The sequence below is a fragment of the Chanos chanos genome, chromosome 1 (genome assembly GCF_902362185.1).
Source record: "Chanos chanos chromosome 1, fChaCha1.1, whole genome shotgun sequence".
Lineage (NCBI taxonomy): Eukaryota > Metazoa > Chordata > Actinopteri > Gonorynchiformes > Chanidae > Chanos > Chanos chanos.
Window position 1 is genome coordinate 62134482 of NC_044495.1, and position 10000 is coordinate 62144481.

A 10000-nucleotide genomic window follows, 5' to 3' on the forward strand; every position below is an offset into this window, starting at 1 on the left:
TGCAATATGTCAGAGGTTCTTTCCCTCTGTCCTGGGGACAGACAGTAAATATGAGACCCTGTTAAAGTCATCAGAGTTCGGCCTGTGCACTGTGGCCACAGAATTCCCTCTCACTGTCCAGCAACAATGTCCCAGACAGAGAGAGAAACCAACATACCCAGAGCTACAGCCCTCGTTCAGATTTTGGGTCGAAGGGGGACGAGATTAAGATCAGTTATTTATTGTAAAAGTTATTGCACTATGGTTGTATGAGTGTGTGACATACAAAATGACATGCAGTGAATGCATTTTTACAGCTAGTCACTCACTTGCTGTTTGTGGGTTTTTTTTTCATGATACATTGCTAAAGAAGGACCTGGGGGGGAGAGAGAGAGAGAGAGAGAGAGAGAGAGAGAGGGAGAGAGAGAGAGAGAGAGAGAGAGAGAGAGAGAGAGAGAGAGATCCCCTTGTCCAGTTCCTGTAAGTAATCAAAACTCACTGAGTATTCTGTTCACTCTCAGGCTCTGGACATTCTATACATAGACATAGTCCAGAGCTCTCCAGTGAGAGGGTACCCTCAGCCTACACTAAATGACTGACAAATTGCCCTATCATGGCCCTCTTCTGCACCAGGGGTGAGTAGTTTTACCTGAAAATGTGTTGGGGTGGAGGATTCGATGTGCGGACTGCTTCTTTCGACATAGGTACTTCCTCCACTTGGTGCTTTTAGTCTCATCTGAAAAGATCTGTTTTGTTGTTTGAGAGAAGCTCTGCAGTTCCCGGAGAATCAGCAGGTAGCTATGTTCTCATTCTAGACCTGCCAACAGCCAAATAAGTTGAACTATAGCCTAAGGGTTACTATTATAAATCCGTTGCAGAATTCTCTATTTTTTTTTTTTTTTCTAATTTAACATATTCAGTGTGGGTGTGTGATGACACAAAGGCTGGAATGTATAGTCGATTTAATATCCACACTGACATGCCTGAAATATTCATATAAATGAACAAAAAATAAGCAAATTTTAATTTTGAATGGACACAGCGAAGAGTTACATGAAAAGAAGTCCAACAGAAATGCTGACCTCCTCATTTCTGTGGCTGAGAGTACTGTTACATTGCACATGTCTGAACTAACTGTTTTTGCCATAGGTTAACTCATAACACAGAGATAGACGGCAAACTCTCCATGTTGCCTCTTTTTTATTATTTCAAAAGTCTCAAAATACATTTCACATTTCATTTCATTACATTTCAAAATACATTTAACCTCCAACATACTTCCCCAATTTAACCGTCTTGATGCTCCCAAGATCTTTCCAACTTAGAGTCTTCACCTAAGGTCACGACAAACGCTGACATAAATGATTGCGTGCGTCCCCAGTATCTAGGATCTGTCGTACAACATTTTCTGTTAATCAAATTTCAGTCCCAGTTTGTGAAAGCGAGTCATTCATGTTTTTTATTTGGTCTACTGTCACATGGGTGGAGGGTAGCCGATCCGGCAGGATGATCCCAGCCAGAAAATGGCGGATATTGAGGAGCTACGGGTAGGCTAATGTGTAATGATAGCTGGCCACTGTTATGCAATTCTTCTATTTGGAAGTGTTATGGAGAGAATTGGTCATTGCCATTTCAGAATATTAATTTCATGGTTGGTTCTCAGTAGGACTTTAAACCATGACTGAATATTGAAATGTACCGCTCTCCTAGGCCGGAGAAACCCGACTTTTAGGTTAGCTGCCTTTGGACGCTCTGGACCCTGGGGCGAGAGACCTATGCTAACGCTAGTTGGCTTATTAAGTGGTTAGCTTTCCAGTCACTGCGTTACTCCTAGTTAACGCTAGGTTAAAGCCAGCATAGTAAAGTATTGGCTTGTCCCCCCAGCAACACAGATGCGTATTCACTTACTGTTAGTTTTATGCGCGAAACGTTAATAATGTAATATTTGGCAGGCATTGGCATCTTGCTGCAGGTAAAAGTTTCTCCATCTCTCCACAATGTCTTGGTAGATCTTTTGTTACCATTGTCAGCTAGCCTACCTAACTAACATTAGCATTTCGGCTAGCTGAATATCACTGAATGTGGTAGCTAGGTTTACTACAGTTGGTAAAACTCATTTAAAAGTTTGTGGACTATGTTAGTTTTCACAATTATGTGTGCATAATGTGCATATGATTTTTAAGAGATTGATCAATTTACCAGCAAGCGCAGCTAAGCTATCCTGTTTTGTAAGCTCCGGCTAGCCAGCTAACGTAGATAGTCTGTTGTTTATCACTGTAGACTGGGCTACGTCTACCTTAGCTGGTATGCTAGCAAAGTTAGCACAATAAGGTAGTGAGCATAACGACATCCAAATCTAGAAGTGACAGTCTTACCTTTCCTTTTCTGTTATGTTAACCAACATTTCTCTTCAAATGTTCTCAAAGTTCATAACACACGTACAGATTACTTACTCCATAGGAATGTCTTTTTTTTAATGATATTTGCTTAGAATTTGTCAGACTGCGTAAGGCTCTGTTTGTGTTATTAGCTATTTATTTCTTTTCTTGTTTCATATAATGATTCATATATATCAGCTTACTCTACAAAGTTATTCGATTTTTAACTGTGTCAGGTTTTCATGTCCTTATTCATTTTAAGTTAATATTTCATTGCAGCTGAGTTCAAACATTCTTTTTTTTTTCTTGTGAATTGCTCCGTATGTAATTCTAACAGGTCTTGGGCTTATTCTCAACATTTTAGATGCATTTCGGTCACATTTGTTAAGGATTTTTAAAGAAAAAAAGGATAAACACGTAAGAACATTGAAGCATGGAGCGTATACGGAAGGGTCAGTAGGGATTTTCTTATTTCTCTGTGGGGTTTCTGGCGTGGGCATAGAATCGGTTCACACACACTTAGCCTATTCTGGATATATACCTGTTGGTGGGAGGTTTCATCTCTGTTTCCTTTGAATTCCGACACCTTCACACTGCCAATCTAAGCCATGCAGTTTAAAAAAAACCCAAATACAAAGAAGCTGTTTCTAATCTGGACCGTATTTAAGTACATGTATGTATGTATTTACCTCTTATATATGTATACGATTAATGTGCTGTCTCATTGAAATGTCACAGTAAGCATATCAGCTGTTTAAAACATGGCATTGGGATTGGCTTTTTCTGTTATTCTGAGACTTTGTTCTTTTGAGGCAAGCTTAACTTTTTGTTCTACTTTCCTTTGACCTTTTCTCCCTGTTTTCTGTGTTGTAGACATTATGGATTTTGTTTGGATTTGGTCATTGTTTGTGTATTTGTCTTTCAGAATATGGTATCAAGTTTCCGAGTGTCAGAGCTGCAGGTGCTACTGGGATACGCTGGAAGGAATAAGAGTGGTCGAAAGCATGAGCTTCTCCTCCGAGCCTTGCACCTGTTAAAGACTGGCTGTAGCCCCGCCGTGGAGATCAAAATCAAGGAACTTTATCGACGCAGATATCCAAGGACATTTGACAGTCTTCCAGACTTGTCCGCTCTCAAGTCGAGCATTAAGACGTACTTTCAGGTGGAGAGTGGTTCCCCGGTCCTGAATTCGGACCTTGCTCTCGGCGTGAGTCATTCAGTGCTGGAGCAGCAGCAGCACCTGGTGCCTTGTCACTCTCCCCCGTTTCACGACACCAAACCCAGGATGAACATGCAACCGCCGACGCCGCTGCTCCCGCCCGTTCACCCTGACGTCCAGATGAAACCTCTGCCTTTTTACGATGTGCTGGACGTTTTGATCAAGCCGTCTAGTCTAGGTGAGTGTAAGAGTGTGTTTGTGTTGCATATGACCCATGTCACAGTTAACTAAGCTGGAATGTTATGGTTTGGTTTCAGTTTTAGGATGAAATAAAAGTTCATTGCTCTAGATCTTTCACACACACACACACACACACACACACACACACACTCTGGTCTTAATCGACACTTAGCATTTAGGTCATTTCTTACACCACAGAGCAAACCTGGCATTAGCCAGGAAATAAAGGTTTCACTTCCTTGTTTGATTTGGCTGAATGTTTCTGTAGAAAGCATTTGTTTGACTTAAACTATTTGTTTGATTACAGGAGCAAGCACAGTGCAGAGGTATCACCAGGAGAAATATTTCATCTTTGCTTTAACGCCACAGCAAGTCAGAGAAGTCTGCATCTCACGGTAAGACGCGGAAACCACTCGCTTCTCCTCTCCACACACAGTTTCCTCCTTCTTCTCCACACACAGTTTCCTCCTTCTTCTCCACACACTGTTTCCTCCTCCTTCTCCACACACTGTTTCCTCCTCCTTCTCCACACACTGTTTCCTCCTCCTTCTCCACACACTGTTTCCTCCTCCTTCTCCACACACTGTTTCCTCCTCCTTCTCCACACACTGTTTCCTCCTCCTTCTCCACACTCTCTCCGTGGTTTTCCAGTCACCCTGACTGTCTCATCCACAGGGACTTCCTCCCGGGCGGCAGGAGAGACTACATGGTGCAGATTCAGCTTCGGTAAGGCAGGCTGTGTGTCCACTTCCTGTTCAGACACTGCTGAGACACTGGGCCCAGTCGGTTGTGTGTGTGTTCAGTTCATGTTCAGACACTGCTGAGACACTGGGCCCAGTAGGTTGTGTTTGTGTTCAGTTCATGTTCAGACACTGCTGAGACACTGGGCCCAGTCGGTTGTGTGTGTGTTCAGGTCATGTTCAGACACTGCTGAGACACTGGGCCCAGTCGGTTGTGTGTGTGTGTTCAGGTCATGTTCAGACACTGCTGAGACACTGGGCCCATTCGGTTGTGTGTGTGTGTTCAGGTCATGTTCAGACACTGCTGAGACACTGAGCCCAGTTGGCTGTGTGTGTAGAGGTGTCTCAGCTAATCCTCTTCCGATATCTTTTATTGTTCTCTTTATTAGTTTATTCTGTGGACCTTGTCCCGTAACATGCTGTGCCAAACCAAATTTCCTATCAGGGTCAATAAAATCTCGGCTCTCGTTCAGTAGTTAGTTCCTCTACGAGTTTTCGCAACAATTTAAAGAAGGTTTCGTTTATCTGTTTTGTTTTTGTTTTTTCATCTTTGTGTCAGGTTTTGCCTTTCAGAGACCAGTTGCCCACAAGAGGACAATTATCCCAACAGTCTGTGCATTAAAGTCAACGGCAAGCTCTTCCCTCTCCCGGTACATCTCCTGTCTCCTTCTGACACTGTCTGACTCTCACACAGCCCTGTCTCCCTCTGACACTGTCTGACTCTCACACAGCCCTGTCTCCCTCTGACACTGTCTGACTCTCACACAACCCTGTCTCCCTCTGACGCCGTCTGACTCTCACACAGCCCTGTCTCCCTCTGACACCGTCTGACTCTCACACAGCCCTGTCTCCCTATGACACCGTCTGACTCTCACACAGCCCTGTCTGACTCTCACACAGCCCTGTCTCCCTCTGACACCGTCTGACTCTCACACAGCCCTGTCTCCCTCTGACACCGTCTGACTCTCACACAGACCTGTCTGACTCTCACACAGCCCTGTCTCCCTCTGACGCCGTCTGACTCTCACACAGCCCTGTCTCCCTCTGACACTGTCTGACTCTCACACAGCCCTGTCTCCCTCTGACACTGTCTGACTCTCACACAGCCCTGTCTCCCTCTGACGCCGTCTGACTCTCACACAGCCCTGTCTCCCTCTGACACTGTCTGACTCTCACACAGACCTGTCTGACTCTCACACAGCCCTGTCTCCCTCTCACGCCGTCTGACTCTCACACAGCCCTGTCTCCCTCTGACACCATCTGACTCTCACACAGCCCTGTCTCCCTCTGACACTGTCTGACTCTCACACAGCCCTGTCACCCTCTGACGCCGTCTGACTCTCACACAGACCTGTCTGACTCTCACACAGCCCTGTCTCCCTCTGACACTGTCTGACTCTCACACAGCCATGTCTCCCTCTGACGCCGTCTGACTTACACAGCCCTGTCTCCCTCTGATGCCGTCTGACTCTCACACAGCCCTGTCTCCCTCTGACACTGTCTGACTCTCACACAGCCCTGTCTCCCTCTGACGCTGTCCGACTCTCACACAGCCCTGTCTCCCTCTGACGCTGTCTGACTCTCACACAGCTGCACTGAGAATGCACACATCACCAAACCAATTGACATCCAAACAGAACCCATCATTCAGTCGAAAATACTGAAGTGTTTCCATGAGTGAATGTGTGATATTGTAACCTCTGTCAAATTGTTGATCCTCGATTGGAGATCTAATTTATCATTTTATTTTTTTTTAACAGGGTTATGCCCCGCCCCCTAAGAATGGCGTGGAACAGAAAAGACCAGGCAGGCCTCTAAACATCACTTCATTGGTCAGGTTATCTTCAGCAGTGCCCAATCAGATTTCAGTAACATGGGCTCCTGAGATAGGGAAGGTGAGTGCTGGGGTAAACTGGTGTTTTTCTTGGCTAACTTTGAGAAGTAAACTCTAAATTCAGACATGTTGTCCTTGTTCACTGTTAAAATAACTGATGTTGTGATTTTCTTGTTCTTGTTGTTTGTGTAGACGTATTCCATGTCTGTGTACCTGGTGAGACAGCTCACGTCCCCCCTGTTACTCCAGAGACTAAGGATGAAAGGCATTAGAAACCCCGATCACTCCAGAGCTCTCAGTATGTGTCTGGTTCTCTCTGTATATTTTTGTGTGTGTGTGTGTGTGTGTGTGTGTGTGTGTGTGTGTGTGTGTGTGTGTGTGTGCGCGCGCGGGGGTGTGTGTGTGCGCGCGCGGGGGTGTGTGTGTGCGCGCGCGGGGGTGTGTGTGTGCGCGCGCAGGGGTGTGTGTGTGTGCGCGCGGGGGTGTGTGTGTATGGAAACACTTTTTTGTGAATTTGATGTCGGACAAGCAGTGTGGTGCACAGTGGGTGGGTCAGAAAATGACAGCCCATTCAGGATCAGCCTGTGACTGTGAATCTCCCTGTCAGAGAGTCATGAGTTACAGGTGAAGAGTGAATCAGTGATGAGTTACAGGTGAAGAGTGAATCAGTGATGAGTTACAGGTGAAGAGTGAATCAGTGATGAGTGACAGGTGAAGAGTGAATCAGTGATGAGTGACAGGTGAAGAGTGAATCGGTGATGAGTGACAGGTGACTCGGTGAATCGGTGATGAGTGACAGGTGAACGGTGAATCGGTGATGAGTGCCTGAAGTTTATCCTGTATTTCTTTAGCATCATTCAGGGTCAGGGTGTTGTATGCCCAGTGGGGTTAGATAACAGTGAGGCAGTGACTGGTGAAGGCTGTAGGGTGTCCCTCAGCCTGAGTGCCTGATTCCACTCAGTCAGTGATCAGTACCATATTACCATAATCATTAACCTTATCTTAAACCTTATCAACCTCATGTCCACACACTGAACTTTCAGTGAGTGACTGCTTGTTTACTTACAGTTTTTCCTCTTTGTGTTTAGATTTAATGATGAGTACTAACCCCCCCCCCCCCCCCCCCTCTCTCTCTCTCTCTCTCTCTCTCTCTCTCTCTCTCAGTAAAAGAAAAGCTCACCGCAGACCCTGACAGTGAAATCGCCACGACCAGTTTACGAGTCTCACTCATGTGCCCAGTAAGATTCCCACTTCTCTTCTCTGTCCAGTTCATGACCTCCTTGTTTCATTGAGTCCTTTGGCCTGTATCTCTCCTGACGTCTCCCGTCTCTCCTGCGCCGTTGCAGCTGGGTAAGATGCGTCTGACCGTGCCCTGTCGAGCCGTCACCTGTTCTCACCTGCAGTGTTTTGACGCTGCGCTGTACCTGCAGATGAACGAGAAGAAACCCACCTGGATCTGTCCCGTGTGCGACAAGAAAGCCACGTACGAGAGCCTCATCATCGACGGGTAAGTTCAGCGTGACTGTCGCTATGGCGACTGTCGTCTCACAGACCAGACTGGAGCCCAGGCCTGCACTACAGTGTCGTCTTAGTGGACATTCTGCTGTCAGAATACAGTACAGTACAGAGGTGTGGTTCCCGGCCGGGCTGTCAGAATACAGTACAGTCCAGATGTGTGGTTCCTGGCCAGCCTGTCAGAATACAGTACAGTCCAGAGGTGTGGTTCCCGGCCAGCCTGTCAGAATACAGTACAGTACAGAGGTGTGGTTCCCGGCCGGGCTGTCAGAATACAGTACAGTCCAGAGGTGTGGTTCCTGGCCGGGCTGTCAGAATACAGTACAGTCCAGAGGTGTGGTTCCTGGCCGGGCTGTCAGAATACAGTACAGTCCAGAGGTGTGGTTCCTGGCCGGGCTGTCAGAATACAGTACAGTCCAGAGGTGTGGTTCCTGGCCGGGCTGTCAGAATACAGTACAGTCCAGAGGTGTGGTTCCTGGCCGGGCTGTCAGAATACAGTACAGTCCAGAGGTGTGGTTCCTGGCCGGGCTGTCAGAATACAGTACAGTCCAGAGGTGTGGTTCCTGGCCGGGCTGTCAGAATACAGTACAATCCAGAGGTGTGGTTCCTGGCCGGGCTGTCAGAATACAGTACAGTCCAGAGGCAGCTGTGGTTCCTGGCCGGGCTGTCAGAATACAGTACAGTCCAGAGGGAGCTGTGGTTCCTGGCCAGGCAGCTGGACTGTAATTAACTCTATGGACTGAGTACTAAAGTGAGAGATTGGCATTGGGCTCTCTGGGCTTTACACAGACACTGCTGGCCTCTAATGAGGCTGTAGGAGCTGAGGCCAGATAAGTAATAACAGCTATTAAAGTATTAAAGTATTTTTCTGTATCAATCACCGTCAGTCCACTAGTCCATCCACACGTTATCAGGCGACTCCCACCCCTCCAGCGGAGCTCCTCCCATAAATAAAGTGTAAAATGGATGTTTTCTCCTGGTCAGGCTGTTCATGGAGATTCTAAACGACTGCACTGACGTGGACGAGATAAAGTTCCAGGAGGACGGGACGTGGTGTCCGATGAGACCAAAGAAAGAGACGCTCAAGGTGTCGTCCCAGGGCCTCCCAAAAATCGAGTGTAAGTCACTCACGTGCACATCTCTTACCCCAGCGTGTACGTCACTCACACGCACATCTCTTAGCCCAGCGTGTACGTCACTCACGCGCACATCTCTTAGCCCAGCATGGACGTCACTCACACGCACATCTCTTAGCCCAGCGTGTACGTCACTCACACGCACATCTCTTAGCCCAGCGTGGACGTCACTCACACGCACATCTCTTACCCCAGCATGGACGTCACTCACGCGCACATCTCTTAGCCCAGCGTGGACGTCACTCACACGCACATCTCTTACCCCAGCGTGTACGTCACTCACACGCGCATCTCTTACCCCAGCGTGGACGTCACTCACGCGCACATCTCTTACCCCAGCGTGTACGTCACTCACACGCACATCTCTTAGCCCAGCGTGGACGTCACTCACACGCACATCTCTTAGCCCAGCGTGGACATCACTCACACGCACATCTCTTAGCCCAGCGTGGACGTCACTCACACGCACATCTCTTAGCCCAGCGTGGACGTCACTCACACGCACATCTCTTAGCCCAGCGTGGACGTCACTCACACGCACATCTCTTAGCCCAGCGTGGACATCACTCACACGCACATCTCTTAGCCCAGCATGGACGTCACTCACACGCACATCTCTTACCCCAGCATGGACGTCACTCACACGCACATCTCTTAGCCCAGCATGGACGTCACTCACACGCACATCTCTTAGCCCAGCGTGGACGTCACTCACACGCACATCTCTTAGCCCAGCGTGTACGTCACTCACGCGCACATCTCTTACCCCAGCATGGACGTCACTCACACGCACATCTCTTACCCCAGCATGGACGTCACTCACACGCACATCTCTTACCCCAGCGTGTACGTCACTCACACGCGCATCTCTTAGCCCAGCGTGTACGTCACTCACACGCACATCTCTTAGCCCAGCGTGTACGTCACTCACACGCGCATCTCTTACCCCAGCGTGGACGTCACTCACGCGCACATCTCTTACCCCAGCGTGTACGTCACTCACACGCACATCTCTTAGC

At 47.8% G+C, this 10000-nt stretch overlaps 1 protein-coding gene across 4 annotated transcripts in view; it reads left to right on the top strand.

The window, feature by feature from the left end:
- The first annotated feature begins 1488 nt into the window (after window positions 1-1488).
- pias2 (protein inhibitor of activated STAT, 2) overlaps window positions 1489-10000 on the top strand; it is an 11064-nt gene continuing 2552 nt past the window's right edge. For 2 of the 4 annotated variants that reach the window (XM_030770512.1, XM_030770495.1), the window contains exons 1-10: window positions 1489-1526; window positions 3283-3754; window positions 4064-4151; window positions 4432-4482; window positions 5056-5146; window positions 6257-6391; window positions 6523-6628; window positions 7495-7568; window positions 7677-7837; window positions 8830-9033. In XM_030770512.1, coding sequence (XP_030626372.1) covers window positions 1503-1526; window positions 3283-3754; window positions 4064-4151; window positions 4432-4482; window positions 5056-5146; window positions 6257-6391; window positions 6523-6628; window positions 7495-7568; window positions 7677-7837; window positions 8830-9033 — 1406 coding nt within the window. In that variant the 5' untranslated portion in view covers window positions 1489-1502. The remainder of the gene's footprint in view (window positions 1527-3282; window positions 3755-4063; window positions 4152-4431; window positions 4483-5055; window positions 5147-6256; window positions 6392-6522; window positions 6629-7494; window positions 7569-7676; window positions 7838-8829; window positions 9034-10000) is intronic. The other 2 variants (XM_030770486.1, XM_030770503.1) reach the window with 1 other exon arrangement.